This window comes from Candoia aspera, chromosome 1 (genome assembly GCF_035149785.1).
Source record: "Candoia aspera isolate rCanAsp1 chromosome 1, rCanAsp1.hap2, whole genome shotgun sequence".
Classification (NCBI taxonomy): Eukaryota; Metazoa; Chordata; class Lepidosauria; order Squamata; family Boidae; genus Candoia; species Candoia aspera.
This window is the reverse complement of record NC_086153.1, coordinates 292,943,936-292,971,451: the sequence shown is the minus strand read 5'-3', so window position 1 is coordinate 292,971,451 and position 27,516 is coordinate 292,943,936. Positions and strand designations below refer to the sequence as shown.

General features: G+C 36.8%; 1 protein-coding gene across 2 annotated transcripts; it reads left to right on the top strand.

Annotated features, from left to right (window-relative positions):
- The first annotated feature begins 1,113 nt into the window (after nucleotides 1-1,113).
- On the top strand, nucleotides 1,114-19,737 carry MBIP (MAP3K12 binding inhibitory protein 1). 2 transcript variants are annotated; one of them, XM_063290056.1, is made up of 9 exons: nucleotides 1,114-1,321; nucleotides 9,362-9,481; nucleotides 11,455-11,676; nucleotides 11,778-11,874; nucleotides 13,813-13,878; nucleotides 15,453-15,599; nucleotides 16,750-16,847; nucleotides 17,621-17,659; nucleotides 19,233-19,737. In XM_063290056.1, exons 1-9 carry the CDS (start codon nucleotides 1,190-1,192, stop codon nucleotides 19,335-19,337), a joined length of 1,026 nt encoding a protein of 341 aa, XP_063146126.1. In that variant the 5' UTR covers nucleotides 1,114-1,189; the 3' UTR covers nucleotides 19,338-19,737. The 2 variants fall into 2 exon arrangements, with proteins under 2 accessions (XP_063146126.1, XP_063146127.1); XM_063290057.1 differs by lacking the exon at nucleotides 9,362-9,481.
- The last annotated feature ends 7,779 nt before the right edge of the window (nucleotides 19,738-27,516 follow it).

The window sequence follows — 27,516 nt, the reverse complement described above, 5'->3', positions numbered from 1 at the left end:
GATAGGATACCAGAGTACTAAAGATGATTTCAATAACTGTTAATTTAAGAATGAAAACATGCAAAAAAGAAGCTGCAGTTCCAGAGAGGTTTGTGATTTTGAAATAATTTTATTCATGTATTTAAAATGTTCATTACAATGCAAAGAATATTAGGAAAAAGGTGATGTAGGGACAGAGGGGACCCACCTGCAAGAGAGTACATCAGCCTGAGGCACCTTCAAATATGTCCACAATAGTCTCACTGTCTGAGCAACTTTGGAGGCTGTTTCTATCACTATCAGCAGGGTTTAAATCAAGGTGTTTCAGATATGGTTTCTGACTTGCTCTTCTGCAGGATTTTTTGTTTTGTTTTTTGTACAGTACACACATGCATCAGTCATCTAGTAATTTATGTATACAAGGGTCTTTCTGGACAGGAATACTGAATATGAATGTTTAATTTTTTAAATATATTTTCCCTGTATGGCCCCAACGTTAAGCTTTCTTCACTGTTTGCTTTTGAGTCTTGTTTCCCCACCCTAGGTAGAAACAGCTAAAATATCTACACCATCACTTTCTATTCCACACTTGCTTACCCCACTTAGGACAGGTCTGGATATCCTCAACTCACTTATCACTTTTCGACGCCCACGTGCCCTGTATCAGCACTGAAACCTTATCTTCCTCCCATCTCCATCGCCTTCCTCTGTGGAGTTCTCTGTGGCAAATTGAAATGTTAACTCCTCGGGACAAATCAGGATGACTACCAAGCGCCATGCGCACGAGTGACGCCAACCAACAACCAAGTATACTAGCGCACTATTTGAGCATACAGTTCAAAACGCCCTTTCCAGAGCAGCAGGATATTATTTGCATTATTTGAATGCAAGTTCCTGCACGCTATTCGAAAAATGCTTTCCTACGCACACAGTTTGCCACACCAAGGAACCCCCCCGCGCCTGCTCCTCGCAGCGAGAGAATGCAGGGCCGGAGCTGCACCTGGAAAAAGGAGGCGGAACCGCAGAAGCGCCACAGCCGGGTTCTTCCACCTATGCTATATCATCACGGTCCCCGCTCTCAGGTCGACTTAAGGCTCCTCCGCTGGGGGCGGGGAGCTATGCCGTCATCTTTGCGCGACAAGAGGCGGGAGCAGATGGAGGGTGGCACAATCCCCAGCGCGACCAATAGGGCTTGTTTTCACTGGCTGTCATGGCCTCCGCTGAAGGAGAGGTGTGTTTGAATGCGCCCGAGGACTCCGCTCCGCCGAGGGACTCTTTCGAAGAGCCGGTCGGAGAGGTCTTGAGAGGTTCCCTGCGTTCGCTGCCTCGGTTGATTGGGCAGGTTAGTGAGGAGGGGAGATGAAGCCATACCTCGGCTTGGCGCGGGGATGGGTATCTAGAGAACGGTCCTTCCCGGCTTCTTTTGCCTCCGCCGCCGCTGCTCTCAAAATGCCCAGGGTGGAAGACTCCGGGATAGCGGGGTTGAGACGAGGCTTGCTTGAAGGGAAGGGACGGGAAAGGGAGGCCCCGAGGCTCACCCCAAGTTGCTTTAGGGAGACTCTGAGGCGACGACCGGTTTGAGGGAGAAAAGGATGAATAGGACAGCCTCAGACTTTGGCTTGGCTTTGAGGAGGAACTGTGTTAAACGTGGCAAGCGCGCTTTTCCCACGTTTTCTCCTTCACGCCTTGGGATGCTTTAAGAGCCGTCACCGTGCTAATGTGCATCACCAGCTTAATGCAACCATTCTGAATACGATGCACGGAAGGAATTCCCGTCGCGTTGTTTGGGGGAAATCCCTGAGACACAGGGAGTACCTTTTGAGATGTAATCAGTAGATGTAATCTATATTGGACTATAGATTCTACTGAATCTATGCTCCAGTAGATTTGGAGTATTTTTATAGGGTTTTGCTTTCATGTTTGATTAAGTTGTAAAACGATAGCTTTCTTTTATGTGCTGTTTGGTGCCCTGTTCTCTGTCACAGAATTACCAATGGGCAATCGAGGCTTTCAGAATGGTATATACCTTCCTTTAACTTTTCAGAGCAGAGAGACACAGATGTTACAGTATGTCATGCCCCCATGTATGGGATATTACATGACTTACACACACACACACACACACACACTTGGGGCGTGGAGTGTCTCTGTTTTATCTCCTTTTCATCTCTTTGTTCTGTTTTTAAATAGCTTCCTTGTTTGCTAATTGTGTGGCTGACATCTAATAGTCTGTCAGCAATGAATAACAAATGGTTTTGGCCCAAAGTTGGTGTTATAACTTCATCTAAAGAAGGAGAGGTGGGAAAGCCATGTGGATCTCAAAATCTTTACAATATCTTTACAGATGGTTTAAATAGCTGAGTACCTATGCACATTCATCTGGAAGTTTGAAATGTTATAGCGTAGCCTTGGAAAGAGTAATAAGATCTTGTTTTAAACTTTAATTTTTGTTCTCAAAGAATATGTGCTCTTGAGTTAGGTGAAATATGACAAATGCAGTCCCATTCTCAAAATCTTCTCTTGCATCCTTGAGTTTTTTGCCTGTTTCAGTTAGATAAGCACATACTGGTCCAGTTATCATACTTATACAGTTGTTACATTGCTGGTAGATGATTAATGTATATTATTTTGATTGTCTAAACTTTAAAAAGTACACTGAAAAGTTAGAGATAACGAAGAGAGAAACCATAAGGATCTGTTATGATGTTGGAAGGATTTGTTTTGAGAAAGAACCAAAAGAGTTGAGCTGTAATTTCAAGACCTGTAATAAATATTTGCCAAAGTCCATCTAGCAGATGGAAATGAGGTGGTAGAACTTAGTTGACTGCCTACTTGAAGTGACGTTTTCTCCTTTGGATAAACAATTGGATTTAGAAAAGGGAAAGGAAGGGTCAAGAATTTATTTTGTGACCTTAGCTTTATTTCAGAGACCATCATACCTCCATGATCTGTTAACATTATTAGGTATCTGCTTACTTGTAAAGATTAAAAACAGTTTTTACAACTGGATACCACAGTGCTCTGCATATATACTCAAAAGTAAGCCATTGAACTCAATTTGAATTTCTTCATATAGAATTGCAGCCAAGAAACTTTCATAAGTTTGGCAAATGAGAACAAATAGAAATATTTTATTTTTAATTAAAAACTGCTTTCGTCCACTCTGTATAATGTCTTAATTTTACAAGTAAGTAAACTAGAAGATAGTCACCATAATCACTGGAGCATGGAAGTACAGAACTAACTATACTTGCCTATCCCACTTTCTTCCCCATCTTGCAGGAAAATCTTCAACATAAATTGTTACTTCTTAAAATATATGGCTGAGATCATGTATATTTATAATATCCAACAACATTATGTATCATTACTTAAATGCTCATAGGAATGTTTGCTACAATTATGTTTAAATGAAGATATATCTTAAAAAAATAAATTTATGTTTTATAAACTTATAAACTGCACAAGAAAAAAAATATTATTGTCCTCTAGACTCAGGAATATCTAAAATAATCTTGCCTAATAGGAGCTTCTCATGCTGTGTCACAGTTGCTGATGACATGAATAGAGGAAAGGCATTGGTAGCAACCAGAAATAGCATGATGACTATTGAGTTAAGCCAGAATGTTTTATCATCTGGCTGTATGCCCTATACTTATCTAAACGTCAGAGAAATAGGAACTGTCCAAGTCCTGTTGACAAAGATTATGGACATGCCTGCAAATCTATTTATTTTAACTACTGTGTTTAGGATGCCAACATTTTGTTGTGTCTAACTATCAGTCTGCCAGCAGAATAAACAGTAAAGGTTTTGTTTTGTTTTTTGTTAGATTTTTAGCTTGTCCCTCCAGAAGTTTAATATAATATACACAGCACTTTCTCCAAGTCTTCTCCACAACAATAATCCTGTGAAGTAGATTGGTCTGAGAGATATTGCTGGCCTCAAATTGCCCATGAACTTTCAAAGTTGAATGTGGATTTAGACCTGGGGGTGGGGAAGTAACCACCATGCCACAATTGTCCTAAATATGTTGGGGATCATCTGAAGCAATTTTAGATGGAACATGGTACAGAAGAGATGAGAAACTTGTTACATAGTATCAGCCCCACTACTCTCTACACATACTGAAATCTGTTTATTTTACATTAGATTTATTTCATTTGTATCCCACCACATTCCCATAGAATTCTCAGCAGTTTTGCAAGAATACAAACATTAAAACATTCATCATCTAGTAAAATCCAAAAGCATAAGGCAAAAACTAGAAAAAACAGACACAAAACAGGAAAATGGTAGAAAACCATCCAGAGAAGACAAGTGTCAAGCCCCAAACACCCGCCAGAAGAGCTCCATCTTCAGCTGTTCCCAAAAGACAGCTAAAGTCACAGCCAAACTTTCAACAGCTGCTGGTACTTCCCGGGCTGTGGTGGCTTTGTGCCACACTGCTGGGCTGGGGATGTGCTTCACGCTGCACTGTGGGTCGGGCTTTTTGGGTCCCCAGAGCCACGGCGTGCCAGAAAGCCCCTTTGTGCTGTGCTGCTGGGCTGGGCCGGTGCAGCTGAGGCTTCCAGGGGTAGCTGCAGCTTTGCGCTGCGCTGCAGCTCAGGGGTTTCTTGCAGCCCCAGAGCCACAGCACACCAAGAAGCCCCTGAGCCACAGAGTATTCCTTCCCCAGCTTTCCTGAGCTCACGCAGTACTGCAGCACTCCCCTCCCCCAACTTGTGCATGGCCTGCGCTGGCCCTCTCAGGCCTCCCCAATAGCACCCCAGTGCTCCTTACCCGAGACTCCCATCTCTTCCTGCTTAACAACCTGTGCTCTTGGGGTTACAACAGCAACCAGGACTGTCCGGGATTGCCATCGCTAAGTGATGCAGTCACGTGACATCGTGCTTTATGACCACATCACTTAGCAACGGAAATTCCGGTCTCAATTGTGATTGTCAGTTGAGGACTACCTGTAATTCGGAAATGTCTCTTTAGGTTCCTCTCAGAAAATTTTGATGCCAAAAATCCTAACTACTCATGCAAACTAATCCGAGCTAGCAGTGACTGGTGAAGAAAGAGATCTTGGAGTAATGGTAAACAGTTCAATGACGATACAACACAGTGTGCATCCATTGTAAAAAAAGGCCAACAGCATGTTAGGATAATAAGAAACAGTACTGAAAATAGAGATACCAATATTATAGTGTCGTTATATGAATCAATGGTGTGACTGCATCTTGAATATTGTCTACAGTTCTGGTCACCGCACCTCAAAAAGGATAAAATGGAGCTAGAGAATGTTCAGAGGAGAGCAACTAAGATGATCAAGGGACTAGAGCAGCTTGCCTATGAGGAAAGTTTGCAAAACTTGGAACATTTTAGTCTAGAAAGGAGGCAAATGAGAGGGGACATAGTTAAGATATACGAATTTATGCATGGTGTGGATAAAGTGGACAAGGAGAAGCTGTTTTCCCCTTCCCAAAATTCTTGAACCAGAGGTCACCTAATGGAATTGAATCCTGGAAGAATCAGGGCAAAAGGAAATATTTTTTACGTAACACATAATTCAACATTGGAATTTGCTGTCACAAGATGTGATGCTGGCTATCAATTGGCTGGCTGCAAAAAAGGTTGGACCATTTCATTGAAGTCATGGACATCAATGTCTATTAGCCTTGATGGCAGTGTGACTGCCTCTGAGGGCCATCTGCTTGGAGGCATATGGGCTTGCTTGTGCAGTTGGTTGGCCACTGTAAGAACAGATTACCGAACTAGATGGGTCAGGGGTCCATTCCAGCAGGGTACTGTTATGTTCTAAAGTATTACACCACGATTATTACACTGAAAGCAAAATTGATACAATACATGACTAATCAATTCTTAATTATGTCAAATACATCTCTGCTTTACTTACATTCTTTTTTTGTTAAATATTATTTTTTTTCCCTCTCACAAATTAACCAACTGCTTCTAAAACATTTTTAAAATAGGGACCAAACAATATCCTTCTAGACAGTTTAAACTGATTGAATATTGCTTTCTCTATTCTTATGAGTTGATTTAAAATATATATTTTGTTGAGAATAACCAAATTATTAGGATACTTCCAACCACCTAAGTACCTAAAATTTCAGTACATTCATAATGAAAGTTTCCTGCCTGAGAGCAAGGCATACCTTTGTGTCTTCCTGAAGCCTGTGATTAGAAATATAATTTAGAATCATTATAAATACCGCATCTTACTAGGAAGCTGAAATTTGACAGTCACAGAGCTCAGCCAAGATTTTTGGAAAGGAGTAATTTATTTTAAATAATCAAAACGTAGGAAATTCTTAATGGAGATCAATAAACTCCAACACTAAACCTGGCAAAGGTGAAATAAACTTTAGTAGGGATTGTTCCACCATTTACTCTGTTGAATTATGCTTTGAGTGAAAACTACAGGGTTTTCAGAAGTACTTAGCAATGAAGATAGATAATAAACCAGAAAGAAAAGAAAAGAAAAGCTTGCAAAATATAAAATATATTAATGTGCAAACTTGATAAAAAATAAAGCTAATGATAATTACTACATTTATTTTAAGTTTTAGAAACTTGAGGTGGCACAATGTATTTGCAAACTGTAGTGAAGAGATTTGCAGCTTTAATTGGTTCATCCATGCAACAGATACCTTCTATATTAATAGCTAGAAGTTCAGGTAGCATGTTCTAGTTTTTTACTTGCAGCCTTACCAACTTTTCTCATACACACAAATACAATATCTCCTGGTGGAGTTCTTTTGGGGTGCATGAAATTTGCAAAACAGATTCTCAAATTGTATTTCCATTGGGATGCATATGAAGAGCTATATCCAATTGTACTTGTTCAAGTAATGGAATGGTATTTGTCAGGGAATGAATTATTTTCCCCATCATCCAAATCTGATTTGGAGGACTGAGAACCCGTGGAGAGATTTGCAGCACATGAGAGGGCAGGGAGACTGTAGATTAAATGGAAAACATGTTAGATATAACTGCAAAAAAAATTCAGTTGAATTATTTTAATTTCAGGCTACATAGCTAACACATTTTCAAGTGATAAACTGCTATTAGTTCAAACAAAAAAATATTCACAATTTCCATTGTTTTACTTTGGATCTGCACCACCAACCTGGGATTCTTTATTTTACCTGTTTGCTTATATTATCATTAACTGGTTTTACATACTGATTCAGACTAAGTGTCATGCTCCCAGATCAAACATTCCTGGAACATCTGATCAGTCTCGCATAGATGAATGAAGTCAACACGTGTAGAGACTTGTGAGTTGCTAGAAGTGGGATGGGGGCAAGCCAAGAGTGTGAAAGCATCTTGTTTGGGCTATCTCTGGCATCCAAGGTCAAGCTGCCGGGCCATTGGAGACATCTGCATAGAACTGAACAGACTGGCACGAAAAGGGGGGCTGCATACGGAAGAAGGTGGAGGGGTTGAGTTCATTGGGCTGTTTAACTTAGAGAAAGCGCAGGAACTTCTATTCATAACTTTTTCTCTGTACTGCACACTGCACTCCATTAAAGAGATTTCTACTTCAATCACGTATGAATCAAATTTAATGGTAAGCTGAGTAGGCAGTCATCACACTAAGCAACTTGCAATACAGTCCTAAATACATTCTTTTTAAAGAGAGAGACATTGTTTAAACGTATATTAAACTTTCAAATAATTATTCTCAGTATTATAGCCTAAGCCAGACTTAAAAAAAATAATTACGTGCAACAGATTGCAATAAAAATATGAAGTTTATAATAATAATATGTATACTATATAATAATAAGAGTTCTCCAAATTAAATAACATTCCACTTGAACTAGATACAGATATCTATCTATCTATAGATATAGAGCCAGTTTGGTGTAATGGTTTGTTTAATTTATATAGCCACCCATCTCAAACCAGTGACTCTGGGCAGCTAACAATAATAAAAACAATCAGACAATAAAAACAATACAAACAAATATAAATACAGCCAAGAGATATTAAAATCCATCAGTGCCAGCACAATCATGAAACGGGGCTCTTTGAACGCTCGTGGCCCCCAGGCCCAAAGCCAGGTGTTCAAGGCCTTCCAAAAAGCCAAAAGGATCAGGGCCATCCTAATCTCAGGAAGAAGGATGTTCCAGAGGGCAGGTGCCACAGCAGAAAAGGCAGATATCCTGGTCCCCGCCAGCCAACATTCCTTGGTTAAGGTGCTGGCCTAGAAACCAGGAGACTGTGAGTTCTAGTTGCACCTTAGGCATGAAAGCTGCCTGGGTGACTTTGGGCCAGTCACTCTCTCTCAGCCCAAGTTGTTGTGGGGAAAATAGGAGGTAGGAGTATTAAGTATGTTCACCCCATTGAGTTGACCAAAATATAGAAAAGGCAGCATAAAAATCTAAATAATAATAATAATAATAATAATAATAATAATAATAATAATAATATACAATACAGTGAAGTCATAGAATCTTGAACTATAAATTTGAAAGGCATATGGTGGGAGATTTCATTCATTTCACAGATTGACACCCTTGTATATAACCATGGGCCCTCAGAGCAGTTCTAATCAAGAAAAGAATATAGTCTGTAATATCAAAATGCCAGTAATTAGTAGCTAAAAGTCAGAATCATAGTTTGTTAGAAGAAAATCCATTTCAAATCAATACAGCTGACTGCAAAGTTAGCCTGAAATTGCAGCTTTTCTGATTATGATTTATGGAAATAATGATTGATGGGCAGAAACATCATTCTGTTTCAGTCATTTTTCATCTTTAAATTCACTTCAGCCTTTATCAGTCTGCAGTTTTTTAAGGAAATTTCAAAAAAAGATTGGTCGTGAACCATGTGTTTTGTACCTTCCCTTATTTATTTTGTAAGCTGCTTCCTCTAGGACAGTACATTTCAAACACACTTTTAAAAAAATGATGCATATGCACATTTTTACTTGTGAAATAAACTTGTGGGGACAGCCAGGAGAAGCTTCTGAAGCAGTTTGGCAAGCCTAGCTGTTAAAAAATGCAGCAGCTTTAACAGTTTGAAAAGAAGGTCTTTGTAGGTACTCACAGGGATTCTGAATAATTTATCTCAAAGAATTTGCACGGCAATAACTATCGCCTTTAACGCCTGTTGTTGGGTCTTCTGCTTGTCAGCTTTCAGTAGGTATCTTGCTTGCCTGTATGGAAAGCAAGCTGCCAGACTAGGTGGGCCATTGATCTAATCCAGTGTTTCTCAACCTTGGCCATTTTAAGATATGTGGACTTCAACTCCCAAAATTCCCCAGCGAGCAGACGTCACATTTTATTCAGATCTTAATCTTCTCATATAATGGCTGAAGTTTTTCACTGTAACTTTCTGAATTTGTTGTGTGTTTGGCTTTTAAAGTTTCACCTAGAAGAAGATGTGGTGAATATTAACATAAACTGGAACAAACTTCAAGGCATGTCACTACCCCAGCCCACGCTGCTCTTTACTGCTCTTCAGCAGCATATTTCCTCTTTACAGGTAAATGTTTCTTATTAGGCACTTTTCCAAAACCCAGTTGCACAATTTAAACCTTAAATCCTCCACTCCACTGTTAAAACTGAAGTATCAGGAATAGTTGCAGTTCACTATGTGAAATACCAGAAATTCTTCCCTTCCTAAAAGTCCTAAATGGTTTAAGATAACAGGTTTATTGGAAATATTGTGGAAATACTGTTGCAAGCTGTTCTGGTTAAGTAGATTGGGAAAATGCATTCCTGTTGATTTCTGCACTTCCAGTGTAAATGCAGTACATTTGTATCTGGGGTGGGTTATAATTAAGCAATAACACGGCAGGTGTATGTCATGCTAGGATAATGATTCCATGCGTTGGGTGAGTTCTACGGTTCGTGGAGTGCTTTCAGTGGATCAAGAAGTGGCATTATCCCAGCATGATGCATCCTGGTGTATGTGTGTGTCGGCAATTAGCCATAGTGCCAGCACAGATCTTTTTAAAGTAACTTTTTCTGTGCCTAATGTTTAATCAAATGATATGTTTCAATAAATAGTTTTAATGTTACATCATTTTCATTTGAAATCTTTTATCGATTTTATACGCTGTATTTTATACTGTATATCTTATATTTATATTCTTATATTTAGGTATATTTATATTTTATAATGAATTTTATTTTTTATTCTTTTATTCACTTGTAAACCACCCAGAGTCATCGCAACGCAAGATGGGTGGTGAAGAAATATGAAAAATAGATAGATAAAGTAAAATAAATTAAAGTTAAGTTGTATTGTTTGTATCTTGGATCAATTACTAGTGCAAATCTTATGGCCTCTGCCTGGTACTCAATGCAAATATGTCCATAATTGATTTGCTTTCGTGTTGAATTAGAATATAATCTGTCAGCAGCTTCTCCTATGAAAGCTCCATTGGGAAAAATTATAAGGTTATTGGCATAGTTTCAATCTGTTCATGTGGGACCTTAGTAGTGGAAATTTTCAGCTGAATATTTCATCACTCTGAATGTATATATTAAAAGTAAGTACGATTTACTGGAAAGTGAACAAAAACTAGTTCTTGTGTCATTGTTTCTCAATATAACAATTTTTTATTTCCATAGAGTTATCTATTTTATTCTTTTTAAAAGAAATAATAGTGCCTACTAAAACTTCTGTAGATAGGCATAGCATAAAATCCTATTTTCAGAATTTCCTGATAATGGGAGCAGGAGACATATTGAAATAGTTATCATTGAACAGCTCCTCCTGGTATTGTTTGGAAGTACTCTTCGAGATTGTGTCATTATTCAATGTTTTTAAAACACAGATGCATTAAAGAACTGCTGAGCTTTTATTTTTTCTTGTATTTATTTTATGACTTGGTGGTAAACATTTTAGAGAAGGCAAATATGGTTTTTATGTTTTAAAAAAGAGTAAAGTACACTAATAAGGAGCATTTATTTTGCTTTTTCAAGTATTGGCTGCACTGGAAAATGCATGAGTCTGGAAGAGGATATTTGCTTTCTCCCACGCGTTTTGGGCGGCTCCCGTTTCTAGTGGAGATGCTGCCAGTGATGTAACGCTAAAGCAAAACCTTTAACAGAATGAGAGTCTTGGCTCTCACATTAAGGAGGAAAAATACTTAAGCCTTAATGTTCTGAGTAAGCATTTGAATGACATGTAAATTAAGTGATATTGGTGCCAAAAGCTGCTGCTTTGATTTGGTACAACACAGATGAGTAACAGACAGATTTGCTCTGATAGTCTGGGCTCTCTAGAGGGTTCTTTTTTTTAATACACAGATTAGTAAAAGGCAGTGATCAAAAGGGCAGTGACACTTCGAGATGCTGTATTTTAATTCTGGTTTGATTAGATTATGTACACAATAATGAGAACATATGGCCTCTGAAATTATTTTAAGGAGTTTGTTTTAGAAATTCCAGTTTTAAAAAAAATGTTCTGTTGGTTTATATCCATTCTCTTTCTCTCCCATTATCTAGCCCTTTATGGAAAAACTTCAGCCTTTGATTAAAGAAGAAAATACTACACCCATTTATAATTTCAGTAAGATGGAACATGAAAATGTTGAGAGTAATTCGGATGTAATAGATACAGACATACAGAAGGAAGTGAAACATACAGCCAGTGGCTCTGCAAATCTGAAAGAGGCTCATTTTGCTTTTGACCCAGAAGTAGTTCAGATAAAAGCTGGGAAAGCTGAAGTAAGTGAATGTCGGGCCATTTCTTCCTATCAAGTCAAAATCCTTCTTTCAATCTGAATGGTGGTAATGAACTCTAAATACAAGTTGTTTCTTACCTACAGATTGAAAGACGAATATCGGCCTTCATTGAAAGGAAACAAGCTGAGATCAATGAAAACAACGTCAGAGAATTTTGCAATGTTATGGATTGTAATCAAGGTAGCTATGCAACCAAGCTTTCGTTTTCTTATGACGTCACCATTCTCTCTTGCCCCCCTCATAAAGACTCTTCTTAAAAGAGAGCTAGATTGCCTGTTAATGTTTTTATAGATGTTTTTATTTGTCAGAAGCTTACCATTATAACACTCAGATGACTCAATTCCACTGACCCCAAAGTTATTTCTTTCAAAGTATGGGTGGTCCTTTAGTAAATTTCCTATAGCACAATGCAACTAATTTGTATTTTTATATAGGACTTGGGCTGCAACTTATCTGGAAGTAAATCCCACTGAATTTAGTACTACACTATGGAATAAGACAAAAAGACCCATGATTTATTCACACTTCAAGAATGTATTAATGTAGTGAATAACAGTAGAATATTTCCAAACTGAACTGTTACTCAAAATAGAAAAGCCCGTTAAAAATAAGAGAAACTAAACTCCATTAACCCTATTTCTTAACAGCACCCTAAATTTCTCTGATTTTGCTTAGATGTAGAATTTGTTAATTTGGCCTTTTTTCAGTGAAAGGTTGCCTACCATTTATCTAGACCAAACTTCTAGGCTAGCAAGAATGGTAGCTGTGGTCCTCTTAATGAACGTGTTAGCCAGACATTGATAGAGTTTACAAACAGGGATATGATGGGCTGTCATTGCCCAAAACTGTCTTTTCAGAATTACATTTCACTCATGCTGTACCAGTGAGCTCAGATCTTACTACTAAACTAATCACCTTTCAGGATCAAGGGTCTTATCTGCTTGATGTTAAAGACTAAGTTTTTAAATAAAAGCAATTTGACATCCACATTATGATTATTAAAATAGATTAAATGAAATCCAATAATCAAATTATATACATAATTTGCAAGTTATAAATAAAACCAAAAGCAAAAAGTAATTCATGTATGATGCAAGCATTTCCTTCTTAAAAACAAAACAAGACTCCTCAATAGCTTTCAAGGAAATATACTAGTTCCTGTCATAAAAATGTTTTTCATTTCTGAAAATAAATATGCTTCTGTCTCAATAACACATTTGTTTCCAAGTGAAAAATATATATTGAAGGAGTTTATTATGAATTACGTTAGGTAATATTTGATATAACCTAACAGGAATGAGCTCTATGATTCTTACTAAACCCATTATTTCTAAGCTCAGAGAAAAATATCTTGCCCCAAAATAAAATTTTGGTCCAAATGATTGTTATGGTTGTGATTTTCAGTTATGAAAAGCATCAGATTTGTCTATTGTGTATAAAATATATTTTTCAGTTCAATTGTTGATTTAATCATGCATATTTATTGCATATTCCAATGCACATTTGTTAATATTGCACCTTAGAAATATGTATAATCTTTTGTCAATATGAAAAAAAAGTTTAAATATATAGTTAAAACCTTGGGGTATTATAGCTTCTTGTGAAAGGGAGGGAAGGGGTTTATATCTGATTGTTTTCTTATCAGTATACTAATTTCAGATAAGACGTAAGATTATTTACATTTTCACCAATACACAATCCTGTGAGGTTAAGCCTCACAGACTTCAGTGCTAGTTTCTTTGGGCAAAGATACATTAGAAGGCTCTGCAAAATTATTTGAATCCAGTGTATAAATGAAAAGTAGTAAGAAGTTCTTCAGGTTAGAAATCCTAGTAAAGACACAGCTGAAAACATACCAGAATTATTAACAATTATTCTTAATTGTTCTGTATCTGACAGTCTAAGAATGTACTTAAGGTAAGATTCAGACAACATATCAAACCATAATTTGATTTTAATTTTAGCAAATTTGGTGAATTAAGCCATGATGTGTTATAAATATAGCTTAGTATAATCTCTGAATCCAACCAATATTTCTAACTTCATTGAATGTTTGGAATAAATTCTGTGCTTCCTAAGTGGTTGAAGTAATGATTTCTTGTCCAAAAACATCCTTAGAAAATAGCTGTGCTAGAACTGATGCAGTGTTTACACCTTACCCAGGATTCAAAAGTCACGTGAAGGGTAAGTGCTACTATTATATCTTTCACTGACCACTTTTCAAAGAGCTAACTCATAAGGGCAAGAGAAGCCTCTTCAGATTCATTAAATATATTTTTGAAGCAATGTCAGTGTATTCTATACATGTCCGTGTTCCTTTCTGTATACATTTCAAAACAAACCACTGTTACTAAGTGTTTGTCTTGGATCCTGTTAATTTGATAAGCCAAGAGCAAGCCATTTTTTTCAGCTTCATTAGATTTATACCTTACTTTGTATTAAATGTGTGTCTGCAGAAAGAAATGCTGGAAACCTTCAGGGAGAGAAGTGTTGAATAATTGAAGAAATTCTAAGGCTGCAGTTCTGAGTACACCAACTAAGTTTCACTGATTCTGAAGTTCTTGCTTTGGCGTAAACAGCTGTGTGATCAAGCTGTGTGCATTTTTGCTGAAGACCATAGGTTGTAGAAATTGCTTGGGCAGGGGGTAAAAGTTGTCTTCCATTTCTATTGGCTAGTTAAAATTTTCCATTTTGATGCTATAGAAATTTTTATTGTATTAGTTATTAAGTATTTTTGTAATTTTAAACTCTTTTTCTTCTTTCTATATAATCACTGTATTTGAGCTTTATTGTATATTGTGGTGATGGTATTTGACTAGCTCATTTAATTTCTGTTAATAAACAGTAACAATAACATTAAATTAACCATTTTAGGCTTACAGAGGAAAAGCGAGGTAGAAATGTTTTAATTAAATAATCCAGTGGCTTGCTGTTTTAAATAAAGAACATGAAAAGTTCAGGAAGTAACTTCATTATTCTAGCATTAAAAAAAATTGTCTAGACTGTTTCAGGTAAAGACTGCCCTTTAATTTTTGTGAACTGTCTGCTGTGAGCGTCTGGTATTCATGTTAGAGACGGTATCTTTAGATGTGAGAAACAGTTGAGTAACAGCTATTAAATTGAGGACCGAAGTTTCTTTGAGAGTTGACACATAATTCAAAAACACTTAGGTTGGATTCACATTGTGCTAAACCATGGTATAGTTTTTTATTTTGGTTTAACATCTTGGTGAACCTAGGCACTGTCATTTATAAATGATAGCTTATCATTTAGCATGTTGAATATTACTAATTGGGGTTTATTTTGTAAACTATGATAAAGCAAAGCTTTCATTAGCCTTAGTACTAAATAGCTGTGAGTTTACCACACTTTTCCATGTTGGCTATAATACATACAGAAGAATGTATAGTATAACTGAAAAAACAAAATGAAAGATAGTAATATCTATTTCTGAGTGTGAATTATACAAGGAACAGGAGTGTTTGCTTTCTTTTTTTTTAACTAAATTAATCTAGGTAAGATCTCTCTCACTGGCCACTGTAAAAATAAAAAGTCACATATACTTTAAACAAGAGATAGCTATGTCTGAGGCTGCTAGTTTCTGTCAGGATATAATGTTAGGTAATCCTTTCCATCCTTATTCTGGAATGAGCCCCATTTAACCTAATGGGACTTTCAACTAAAAGGCTAGGGAACAGATGGCCTTGCTTGGTCCTGCTATGTGGATAAATACTAACATTGCACTTTTAAAATCCTAGTTTCCCGAGTTATAAATACTTACGGCCCTCAGACTAGAAATGAAGATGCTCAAGTTTCCAACCATAAAGCTCATTCTCATGATTGTGGAAATCAAGCAGTAGAAGAGAGACTACAGAACATTGAATCTCATTTAAGGTTACAAACAGGTTAGTAGAATGAGTTTATAGTTAATTCTAAATTGTAATTTTTCCAGCAACAGCCAGCAAAAATGTAATTTCATGTTGTATCTCTTACTTTGGACCGTAGAATTCTTCTGGGACAAAGAATGAAATGGATTAGAATTGTAAAATCTGGGTAGACTTAAGTGTATTGATTAATAAGTTTGTATAATGCATTTGCTTCTGTATTTTGATTCACCTTCTCCCACCACAAGTTTTAGGAATTAATTAGAAGTAGTGTTCACAGTAAGCATACCATCTGATTAATTCATCATACTGCTTTGTAGCTGGTGGCCTTGTAGTGATAAATAGGTTAATAGCTATTGAAATAAGCCATCTTTAAATTATTGAATATAGTAACTATTATCCTGTTTTCCTCCCTTATTTTAATCTTGAGGAAATTGACTTTTTTCAGCTAGTCACTTGGAGTAATTATTCACTGTATGGGAAAAAATATTATAAACCTTTGGCTTTCTTCCTTGTTTGACCTTCCCATTATTTTCTTCACTACTTTGCCAAGGGACAGCCTGGTCTGGTTTATAGGTATATACAACTCTTCTTTTGGATGAATAGATAACCTTGCTATTGAGGTCTGTTTTCAATGAAACATGAAATATTTAACTCATAAGGTTATTATAGAAATCTATCCTGGTTCTTGGAGATAATCTATAAAATTAAATCACTGCATTTTGGCAAATTATGGCTGTCAATACAGCATTTGTACAAAATATTAAGGTAGGGGTAAGAATATAGCAATAGGTTTGTTCACAAAGAAGACCATGACCAAAATAAAATAAAACTCCTGCATTCAAAGTCATTGTGCAGGATCTCCCAGTGATATATCCATTTGAATATTTCTGCTTTGTTGAACAGAAAAGGGAGAATTATAACTTCCCAAGATTTAGAACCCATCATCCATATATGTAAGGAATTTTCAAAGAAGCTTTATAATGTCCCAGCCATTTGTTGCAGTAGGATGTAGTTTTATGCCATGTCTTTCTTCTTTATTCACTCTTTTATCCTCACATCTTGGATGAAAGGTTAATCCTGTTCTGAAACGTTTCCTTTTTTTATTTTTAAAATTGTCCTGTCATGATTTATTTTCTGATGCTTTCCCTTTTTCAATGCTTCACTGGAGGTGGACCAGTGCCAAAAGATATTTATCAGAGGATAAAAAAGCTCGAAGATAAAATTCTTGAATTGGAAGGGATGTCTCCTGAATATTTTCAGTCTGTGGTAAGTAATGTTAAGTCTAGGTCTCTTGGTCTAAAGAAGCATGTATTGAATGGGGATGTGTATGTCTGGATCCAGTTTTCAAAACAGCCTTGTTCAGTTCATCTGAAGTGATAGCTCTGCATGATGATTTCCATCAAGGTCAATTGGGCTATTAGCAGACACAGGAATTCTGTGTACACACTGGGAAATTCATGGGGTGTTGTTTCAATAAGATTGATTAGCTTTTTAAAAGTGTTCAGAGTGTTTTCTTCTTACATAGCTGTGAAGATTTTCTCTTAAGAGCTGATCTCCCAAACAGCCACACATGTACCACACATGTAATACGGAGTTCCTATTTGAATTCTCTTTCTGGTTAAAAACCAAAGCTCGCTTCAGTGTAGAAAATTAACACATTAGAGAGAAGAGTTAGATTTTTTTTTCTTTGATTTGCTTGGTTTTTAACAGGGAGGTGGGGAGAGAGAGAGAGAGAGAGAGAAGACTGAGCAGCATGCATTGAATCATTTCAGAAAGATTAGAATAACAATGATAACCTGTATAGTAGAAGCACTTTGTTCCTTACCTGATGGGAGATGAACATGCACATTAGCACACTGAGAGAGGTTACATGAGAAAAAAAAATTAACTGCTCAATAATTCCCATTCATAAAAATGTGAGTCTTTCTGGATGAATGGGCTTTAGGTTTCACTAATGATGGGAAAAGGATAATTACTTTTTATTGAAACTACAATACTATTGGTAATGATATAATATTTATATTTGGATTTTTTAACAGAATTTGTTTATGAAAAGGAGGAAAATTCAACAAAATCAGGTGAGTCTATTTGTTTCATTTATATGTGTTTACAGTTGCAGATTTAGAGATGCTTTCCTAACCTATGGGTTGCAGGGTGTATCTTTTAATTTATTCAGAATGTTCTTTCTGTCTTCCACCCAGTGGGTTACATGCATATTCTAGTGTGTCTTCCCGCAGTATTAATGTCATAGGAAAATTTGCTTGACAGGCTTAGTGATTCTAATCTTTGCACAGCAATGTGGTCACAGCCAAAAACTGTTTTGTCAGGGATGTTTAAATCTGGTTCTCAGATTACTGGTTTAAATAAATAGCAATTGTGTCATAATTTCCCAGGGGCCAGTAGTGCTGATATGGACAGTCCTCACACTAGCTAGCCAACTCACAGGAAAAGCACCATTTTGCGATTGCCTGTCTATGTCAAAAACTTACTAGGAGGGTTCAGTGCTTCAGATCTTGTTATTGAAAAGGTGCTTTGGATCATGCAGTGTTCCAGGAAAAGATGAAGCTGCTTTAAAGAGCTGCAGATGGGGGTTATGTTGGTGTTCACATACACTCAGAAGAACCTTTTCCACGTTATTTCTGAAGCACAGCACTGATAAGTAGCAGTCACATGGATTCCACAAACATCTGAATCTGATTTGAACAGAATGTTGATTGAGATATCTGTTCTTCAGACGACTCTTTTTCTAAGATTGGATCTCAGTTTATAAAGTCAACATTTTGTTTAATAGTTCATTAATAATTTGAATAATTTGAATTGACAAAGTCTTTTTCTGTCTGAGTATTCTAGTTCTGAAACATTTTAAGTTGTCATGGAAATTTTTCCTCTGTAGCCACTATTATTTAAGTCAGGAATTATTTATGTATTAATTAATTAATCAATCAATCAAACTTTATCATTGCCCATCTCCCTCCCAAGGAGGGACTCTGGGTGGTTTACAATAAAAAAAATTAATCTTGTATTCATTAGAGCTGCACAGTATTTCAGAAATAATTTGGAAAAAGTGCTTCGAAACATAAGGAAGCATGAATGTTGCACCCTTTAAAACTGTTTTTCCCCCCTCAGGATTATGCAGCTACCTTCTTTAGCTGCCCTGTAATCCTGAGGAAAAATGTGGCTGCTTTAAAAAGTTGCAGGCAGGTGTCAATACTCTATTCTGATGCACGTTTTTGGAACTGAATCCAAAGCTTTGCACAGCTTTGGCACCTGTGTTACTCTCACACATACATCAAATGGCAGTTTCAGTTCTTATAGTTACTTTGAATTGCTGCTCACTTTTAAAAATTAGATGGATTGTTAGATCAAGACCACTATATAAAATCGGGATTCATACAATGGTCTGGAATCTAACTTTAAATTACTGTTTCCTACTTCTGGCAGAAATAGAAAAGTCATTTAATCTTAGATTCCAGACCATGATATGGTAAGCACTAAAGAAGCTTTGAAACTGGTGTAGAAGAAGATTGTAGACACGTTGCTCATCCTTTTTCCAGATTACTAACTCCAAGCATGCTCACAATTTATTTCTTAATTTAAATGTTTTTGCTACAAATTAATGATACTAAGCTCTTGTCTTTTTCTGAATGGCAGAACTATACTCTGGCTGAACTTGATGAGAAGATCAATGCACTCAAGCAAACATTGCTGAGAAAAACAAATGAAGGGAGGCCCAAAGTGGTAAATCAGCTTCTTTGATTATGGCAATAAGACTTCAGTATGCTTTCATGCATATTTAACTTCTTTAGACTGTTTATCTAGCTTTTATGGTGGAAACTACACCTGCACATGAATTTATCTAATTCTTACTGGAAACTTGGATTAAGTAAACTTTACTTCTCCAAACTGAAGAATGAAGAACATTTTGGAACATAATGAAGAACATTATAAATATCTTTTATCCATTACTGGAAAGGAAGATCTGTGGAATTTTTAATAAAAAAATAAAATATTTTGTTTCCATGTTTTGTGTGTTATGCTGATGGAGCAAACAAATTTCTCTTGAAATATAATTCTGGCAAGGAGTGTTAATGAAAATGTGACTGTTTATTTCACAAAACTATATAATACATGAATTAAAATAAAGACTTCTTGTTACCATGACATGTTGAAGATACACTTAAAGAGATGAAAATTCTTCTGATGGAGAGGAAGAGCCCATCTGTAAGAAATTCCTTCATGAGTTAATACTAACAGCCTATTCCGTATGAAATTCATATATCATTTCAAGAGCAGAAGCACTCACTGAGGGTAAATCATCCCTATCAAATCAAATGATGCCAACAGTCATCCCAGCCATCTATTGCTCACTCTGACTGGCTTTTTGAAATCTTAAGACTGAGTGTTCTCAGATTGTTGTGAGTAGGATTTCTACAGGTAAAGTATATGCTTGTCTGGGAAGTCAATACTGAAAGAAGGAAAAGAGCACAATTACCTATACAGTTATATTCTGAGGTCTTCATGAAGAACCAGTGTATAAACGCTGCCATTACCTACTTCATCCCTCAGCTTCCTGCCAGTAGAATTTATGCTAAATCTTTGGCCCATTTTTCTTGTATCACATTTCTCAATAGATAATGGAACAATGCCCCTTCCCCCCAATCCAGAATGCCATGATTGGTAGAATAAGAAAGTAAAAAATGTTGAGTGCTTGTCCTTATTTTTTTAAAATAATTTTATTAAACATTACAATTAAAAGGATAAAAACTAATGGTGAAGGAGAAAGTTCCCCTGTGCAAGCACCGAATCATGTCTGACCCTTTGGGGGGATGCCACTTTTGTGACATTTTCTTGGCAGACTATAATGGGGTGGTTTGCCATTGCCTTCCCCAGTCATCACCTTCCCCAGCAAGCTGGGTACCCATTTTACCGACCTGGGAAGGATGGAAGGCTGAGTCGACCTGAGCTTCCGCTGGGATCGAACTCAGGTCATGGGGAGAGAGTTGGTTGCAATACTGCTGTCTACCACTCTGTGCCACACGAGGCTACAAAAACTAATGCAAACTATAAAAAAAGAATAAAAAAAAATAGTGCAGGAAAAATAAAAAAAATAGTAGAAAATAAAAAATAATACAGCAAAGAAAAAGAAAAGAAATATATAAAGAAATGACATCCCCCTTCATCACAACAAGTATAAACAATTTTAGTAACTTATTACTTTCTCTTAAAATACAACAAATGATATCTTCTTCCCATATCTCATCTTTTACCTATAAAATCCTTAAAGCCTCAACCTGTCCTGGTCAGCAAAAGTCCATTAAGGGTTACTACAAGTAACATCTGTTTTAATCTTGAACAAATGAACTTCATTTCCTTCCTTTTACTTCTAACAATCTTGATCTTTAGTCCCTTCAAATAATGTCCTAGAACTTGAATTCTTTTCATTTTTTCTTTGTCCCTTCTCACAAAAGCCTTCAAAACTCTTAACAGGTCTCTTTTGTAAATCCAATATAGGAAAATTATTCAGGTCACTCTTTTGGTTTGTTATTTGTATATCCCTTTTAATTATTCAGGCATCAGCCGATTCTAGTCCTGCCTTAGGCATGAAAGCTGGCTGGGTGACCTTGGGCCAGTCACTTTCTCTCAGCCCAACTGTAGACTAGCCTCCTTGTGGTGCACCCCGGGCAACATGACTTGTCACAGCTAAATAGCCTACACATCTGGCTGCTGGACCTCACAAGGATTTGCCAGCAAGAAAAAGCAGCATGAACACCGAACTGCTATGCCATATGATTAAAAAAGCCAGTTTCATTTGTATATCCAGTATAATCTTTTTCCATATTCTTCTTGTAGCATATCATTTTAAAATCTACTTTCAAATCAATCTCAGCCTTGTCCAGTAAAGCTTGTTCTTCTTCCATAACATCTTTTAATCACAGTCTATATATAATGGTAGACACTGTTAAAATTAACTTCTGGGTCCACTGTTCACAAATATCCTTCAATATGTCCAATGTTAAAGTATTTTGCTCCACTCTGTATTAGTAAGTCAGATTTAAGTGTTACTTTCCATTAATTGTAATATTTAGTTCCTTCTGGTTCCCTCTAGTGTCCAACCTTCAAATTCCCATCCTATCGTTTTTTTTTTCCTTTTTAAGAATTCAAAACAGCAGCATTTTCCCATGGGAAGGATTCTTATAATTAATTTCAAATCTTATTTCAAATCCATCTGGACCCTTAGTCTCTTTGTAACTTTCCAAAATCAACATTCTAATCGCCCTTTTGCTGTTTATCCCCCCCCCACAATTAAGTCCTTAAACTTGTATTTAAAACTTCTTTTGCTAAGATGTATATGATCTGAAGAGAAACCAGAGTAAAATGTGTTCTTTCCTTTAACACATTTTACGCTGGTTTCACTTCAGATCATATATATCTTAGCAAAAGAAGTTTTAAATACAAGTTTAAGGTGACGGGCACTGATGTTCCTTGCCATCTCCAAAATGTGCCTTTTACTTCTCTTGCAGGTTTCAGTAAGATGAAGCAGGCCACGTATCAGTGGCTTGTAACTAATGTGTTCTGGCTTGTCAAAATTATACGTGGTTGTATAGGAAAATATCCCCCCCCTCCACCAAATTTCTCTTTATGTCTTCAGTGTTTTCTCTTTAGAGAGAGAATGCTCACAAGGGCAAATAATTCAACCAATAGAGTTTCTGAGGCAAGCGTGTCACAGTTGACTCTGAGCCAATCAGCTAGTGTATTTCAAATATTAACTGGCAGAGTAATCCTAAATTTGGAGGGAAGAAGAAAATGAAACTTCTTGTGTGTAAGAAGGTGGGGGTGAAGGATTTCTCAGTTCATCAGATCTTTTTTTTAAATGTCTTTTGCCTGACCTTCCAGGTAGTCTTGGGTGACTAACCTATTCCTGGGCTCCTTTAATAGAGAATTTAATGTTTGGATCAAAAACTCCCATACCGTCCCAGCTTCACCCCTGAAGTCATTGTTTATGTGAATATGAGCTTTCTCGAAACATAATTGGGTTCTCAGTAGTAGACCCACATACATATATTACCATTAAAGCTTCTGTCTAGTAGCAAGAGGCCTCACAAATAGCCATCTAAAAGGTTTAGCATTACTCTTTTATTCTTCTGTATAAATTCAAGCAGGTGTAACATATCATATTGAGCAATAATGTCTTAACACACAAAAGGGATTGTACCTAGCATGATTTAAACCTATATACCTCCTCCACTCTTCATATTATTTCAAACCATAGAGTTGGAGTTTTTCCTATGTCATAATCTCATGAACCTGTGAATTAGATCCTGTGAATTATAACTGGAGTGTATTAGAAAGTTCTTCATTTTACATACAATAGTAGTACTCTTTATTTGAATCCATACAAGTGATTCAATGCTCATGAAATGAGAATCCAGGGGAAGAGGATAATTACTCCCACACTCTTCAAATGTGCTCTTTGATGCCTGAGAATGGAAGGGGTGTTTCTCATCTGTATTAACAGAATAGGAAGAACACTAGAATTTCACATCCTGAACTACAGGATAGAACATTTCACAAAGGAATAAAGTCAGCTTTCTTCCATGTTTTGCAGTATGTAACAGCTTCAAAGAGCCTTCAGTACTGGTTTGGTTATTATTGTGTCTTCTTTTACAACATCTTTCATTCCAAACATAGTAACTGTCAATAACCCAGTATATAACCCTATATATCTGGCTTGCATTCTTGTTTTTTGTTTTATTTTGTAAGCTGCCCAGAGTAGCGGTAGATCGGGGTGGCCTATACATTCATAAATAACCAACCAACCAACCACATTATCTGGTTTTGTAAAAGCCATTCTTTGAAAATCATGACATTTTATGCTGTTCAAAAATAGTATTTTTAATAGCTTCCAAAGAGTATTCCATAGGTAAAGAGTAAAGAATACTCCAAAGAGTATTCCATAGGTAATCTAAGATACTGATTGGTCTTATGTTATTGTCTAATTCTGGAATGTCTGCTTTTGCAGTCAGTTCTTCAGGGAAAGGAGTGGTTTATCTCTAGGAGACTAATTTTCTATAGCTGAGTGCAGGATTTTAATAAATAAACCCAAAAGTGAAGTGCCTATTTGAACAGCCCTCATATCAGCAGGAAATATGAGTGGCTTGGGAAATTCGAACCATTCAATATTCTGTCTAACATTGTTAAGAACAGTAATAGATTTTTTTCCTCAATAAACGTAAGTGATCTCTTTGTTTGATTTTAATTAAGGAACTGTACTACCACTGAGTAGTTTTCACTCCCAAATGCTAAGCAAATAATTTAGAATAAAAACTTAAGAGGTAAGCAGATTTTAAAATAAATAAATAAAATTAAGCTTGTCAAAGAGAAAACACGTGCACACAAAGCTCCCACTGGACCAACCCTACCATTAGTCAGAGTGAGCCAACTCTCAGGCAGCATGTGCTGCATGAAGGGGGCATAATAGAAAGCTTTTTATTGGGTAGAATTAGGGTTACCAGATGTGGGCTGCAAAAATCCAGACAACCACTAGATGGCAGCAAACAACTCTTTGCTACCACCTAGAGAACATCTGGACTTTTGCAGTCCAGGTCTAGTAGGCCTTCAGAATGGCGTATGTGATTGGGCCTGGCCTAAAACATTCTACGTAGTCTGCTTCCCTCAAGTATGGTAGAAGTTGATTTCCCTTTTCCTGCTTTTAATCAAAATTCAGTTGCTTCTAAATAAGGGAGATTTCAGATGGTCACACACCACAGCTATGGGCATAAACTTGTCAGTTTCAGGTGACAGATCCTGGAAAAGTGGAACCATAACCAGCCAATATATGCCACAGGATTGCACTGCATCACCCAATTCAATCTGCTATCTTCAGACATGACAGACGTCTAGGAGAAACATTCAACTGTGGTTTTTGCTTCTAGGGATGTCCACAGGATATGGTCAAAAAGGTCAAGATGGCAGCTGTGACAGTGCTATGGAAACTCTGCTGTTCTTTATGCATGTCACATCTGCAACACACATAAAAAACAGGTGGCATTTTGATTATACCGTTTCGGCCACCATCTTGATTTTTTTTTTCCTATACTTTGCAGACACCTGTCAGCTTCCAAACCTGGGATGGTGGGGCAGGATCTTGACCTTCACTTCAGTAGCAAACTCTTCAGCCAGGCCTGGAGTCTCCTTGTAGCTTCCCTGTGTAGCACTGCAAATTGCAAACTGTTCATAGTTTGAGTACTCAATAGACCAGAGTTTCTCAACCTCAGCAACTTTAAGAGGTGTGGACTTCAACTCCCAGAATTCTAGGAGTTGAAGTCCACACCTCTTAAAGTTGCCAAGGTTGAGAAACATTGCAATAGACCTTATTTTCCAGCACATATTCTTTAAAAAAAAATCTTGCTTCTGAGTTTTTTTAGAATACTTTTTAATATTTGCAAATTGATTCCTGAACTCTAAAAAGCCACAGAAACAGCGCTGTGCACATTTTCATATATGATATAGGGAAATTATATATCCTATGTTTTATAATAATGTATAATACTATAATATTAATATGCAGTTATAATTAATTACTTAGGGCTGTGCAAGTCCTCAAAGACGGGCTTTACTTCAGCCAAAGCCTTGATCTAAGTACCACTTGGAGCTGCTCCACAAAATGGCATCTGGTACTCAGAGGAATACCATAGGTGCAGAAGATATGCAGCACTTCCTCCAAAGAGACAGCCCATCTGGACACGCTGAATGCTGATGTTGAGGCAGAAGGCTGTGCTTTCACAAGCTGAGCCACTGCCTTGCACTGAATCTCTCCTTCAGTCTAAGTGGAGGTGGAGAAGCACCACATTGTACAGGTCTAATCTGTTTAAGCACATTGCAAATAGAGACATGCCCCAAGCACAGCCATTACACTCAAACACCAATACCACCACCACCACCACCACCACCACACTTCCATTTTTATAAGGCTTTCATTTTGGAATTGTTGCAATAGCTCTCCTCTGCTTCCTAAGACCGACCTACCACCCTCTGCCAGTAAGATTGGTATATTCCAACCATGGGTAATAGCGTTTCCTGCATATGAAAAATACTTTATTCATTGTTCCCAGTGCAAGAATTAAACAGTTTATTTGAACTGTACCTCTTTATCATTATTTCCAGATTTGTCCTTCCCAGGGAGGTGAGTGTAAGAATGGTATGAAATAATTGGCAAAGGAACAGGGCATGAGTTACGTAATCACCTTTGTAAACCTTGAAATGAAACAGTGCTTTGTCATAAACAAAACACTTAGACCAGAAATGAAAAGAACAGGCATTGTTTAAAACCTATTATTTAGAAATATCTAATTTTTAAAGGTTAATTAGTGTAATTTACCCAACTTGGGTTATTGAAAAGGTCTGTATGTGAACAGCAAACATCAGTGTTCAGGCTGTATCACTTTTTCCCCCTGCTGATTCATCCACATCTGTTTTGCTTTTTATGACCACCTAATTGAAGCACAGATTTCTGTCCAATACAGATGGTCTACTGTTGATAACTATTTGCATGCTGCTTACACTATTATTGTACTGAGTTTTATTCAGTGGCAAATAGAAGGGAATGTAACAATGGCAAGAACAATTCAGTTGGTCGGGAGATTAAAATAGATTTGTGAAGAAAATCCACAATAAAGATAAGTAAGTTATTAATATAGTTGACTGCTAATTGTTCTTCTTTATAACCAGTTACTCGTTCCACAGTATATTCTGTTATTAGGGAATCTTAAACTAGCAGCCAGTCTAAATCAGCTGTTATAAACTCATTTTTTCTGTAAAATGAGTTTATAGCAGTAAAATAACTCTTTCCTGACATCTAGTGGTCATCCAGATTTTTGCAGCCTACACAATAGCCTATTTCTATTTTAGATTTGGCTTCTCACTTTACTCAAGGGCCCCTCATCTACTGTTCCCCATCATGACCTCCTGAATCTCTCTACCAGGGTCTTCCTGGGACAACTCGTCTATTGGAGGAGGTCCAGCTCTACATTGCTTTGTTTATCCCAAACTGTCTTTTCAGAGCTTCAAGCATTTGTTATACCCCTAAGTTGTGTTTTTCTTGTTTGTTGTAGCAGAAGTGATTTCTCTTGATCTTAGAAGACTAAAGACATTGACTACATTTTAAATATATTCAAGCAATATTTGCATACCATGGCAAAGGACACACACACACACACTTCGTTTATGCCATTTATTGGTGTTTGGTGATAATCAGATAGTTTAAGAATCCAAATACAACCATCTGCTTCCTGTCCATCTTTAAGTATGAGTGCAATGGACACACACATAGCCCATTTCTTCCGCTCAAGCATCCTGCCACTAATTTTGTCTTGCCAGGTTTTTAACCTAAATGTGGTTGAACTGAACATGTAGACAGGTTCAATCTCTGTCTACCTATTGTTTGTGGGGGAAAAAACTGAAAGCATTTTATTTCACAGGGAAGAAGTATGAGCAACTTTTCTATTGCAGCGAAGAGCCTATTTGTGGGGTGATGACAGTTAGTGCAAGCAGTGTTCCAAGTTATCGTTGCTACTCAATCATGAGTAGACACTTTTACCAGCCTTTGAAGCTTTAGATCAGTGCTAGCTAGTTCTCTGAATTAATTCTCTCACACACAGTTGACTGTTATCAGATGTATAGTATGTGTTTTGCCAAATTTCTGAAATTGCTTTATTCAAGCAGTAAGTTAAATATTGCTGCATTTGTCACTCACACCTCTGCCTGCCTCATGAAATTGTCTATTTGAAGTGAAGGCTGATTTTTTTCTTAATAAAATGGGCAAACGATTTGCCCAATTCAAGAAACAGAAGCATACTCTCCATATGAATTGAATAAAGTCTCTGCCTAATTCATGAAATCAGTGATGTCTTTGCATAATTCATGAAATAAGGAAAGC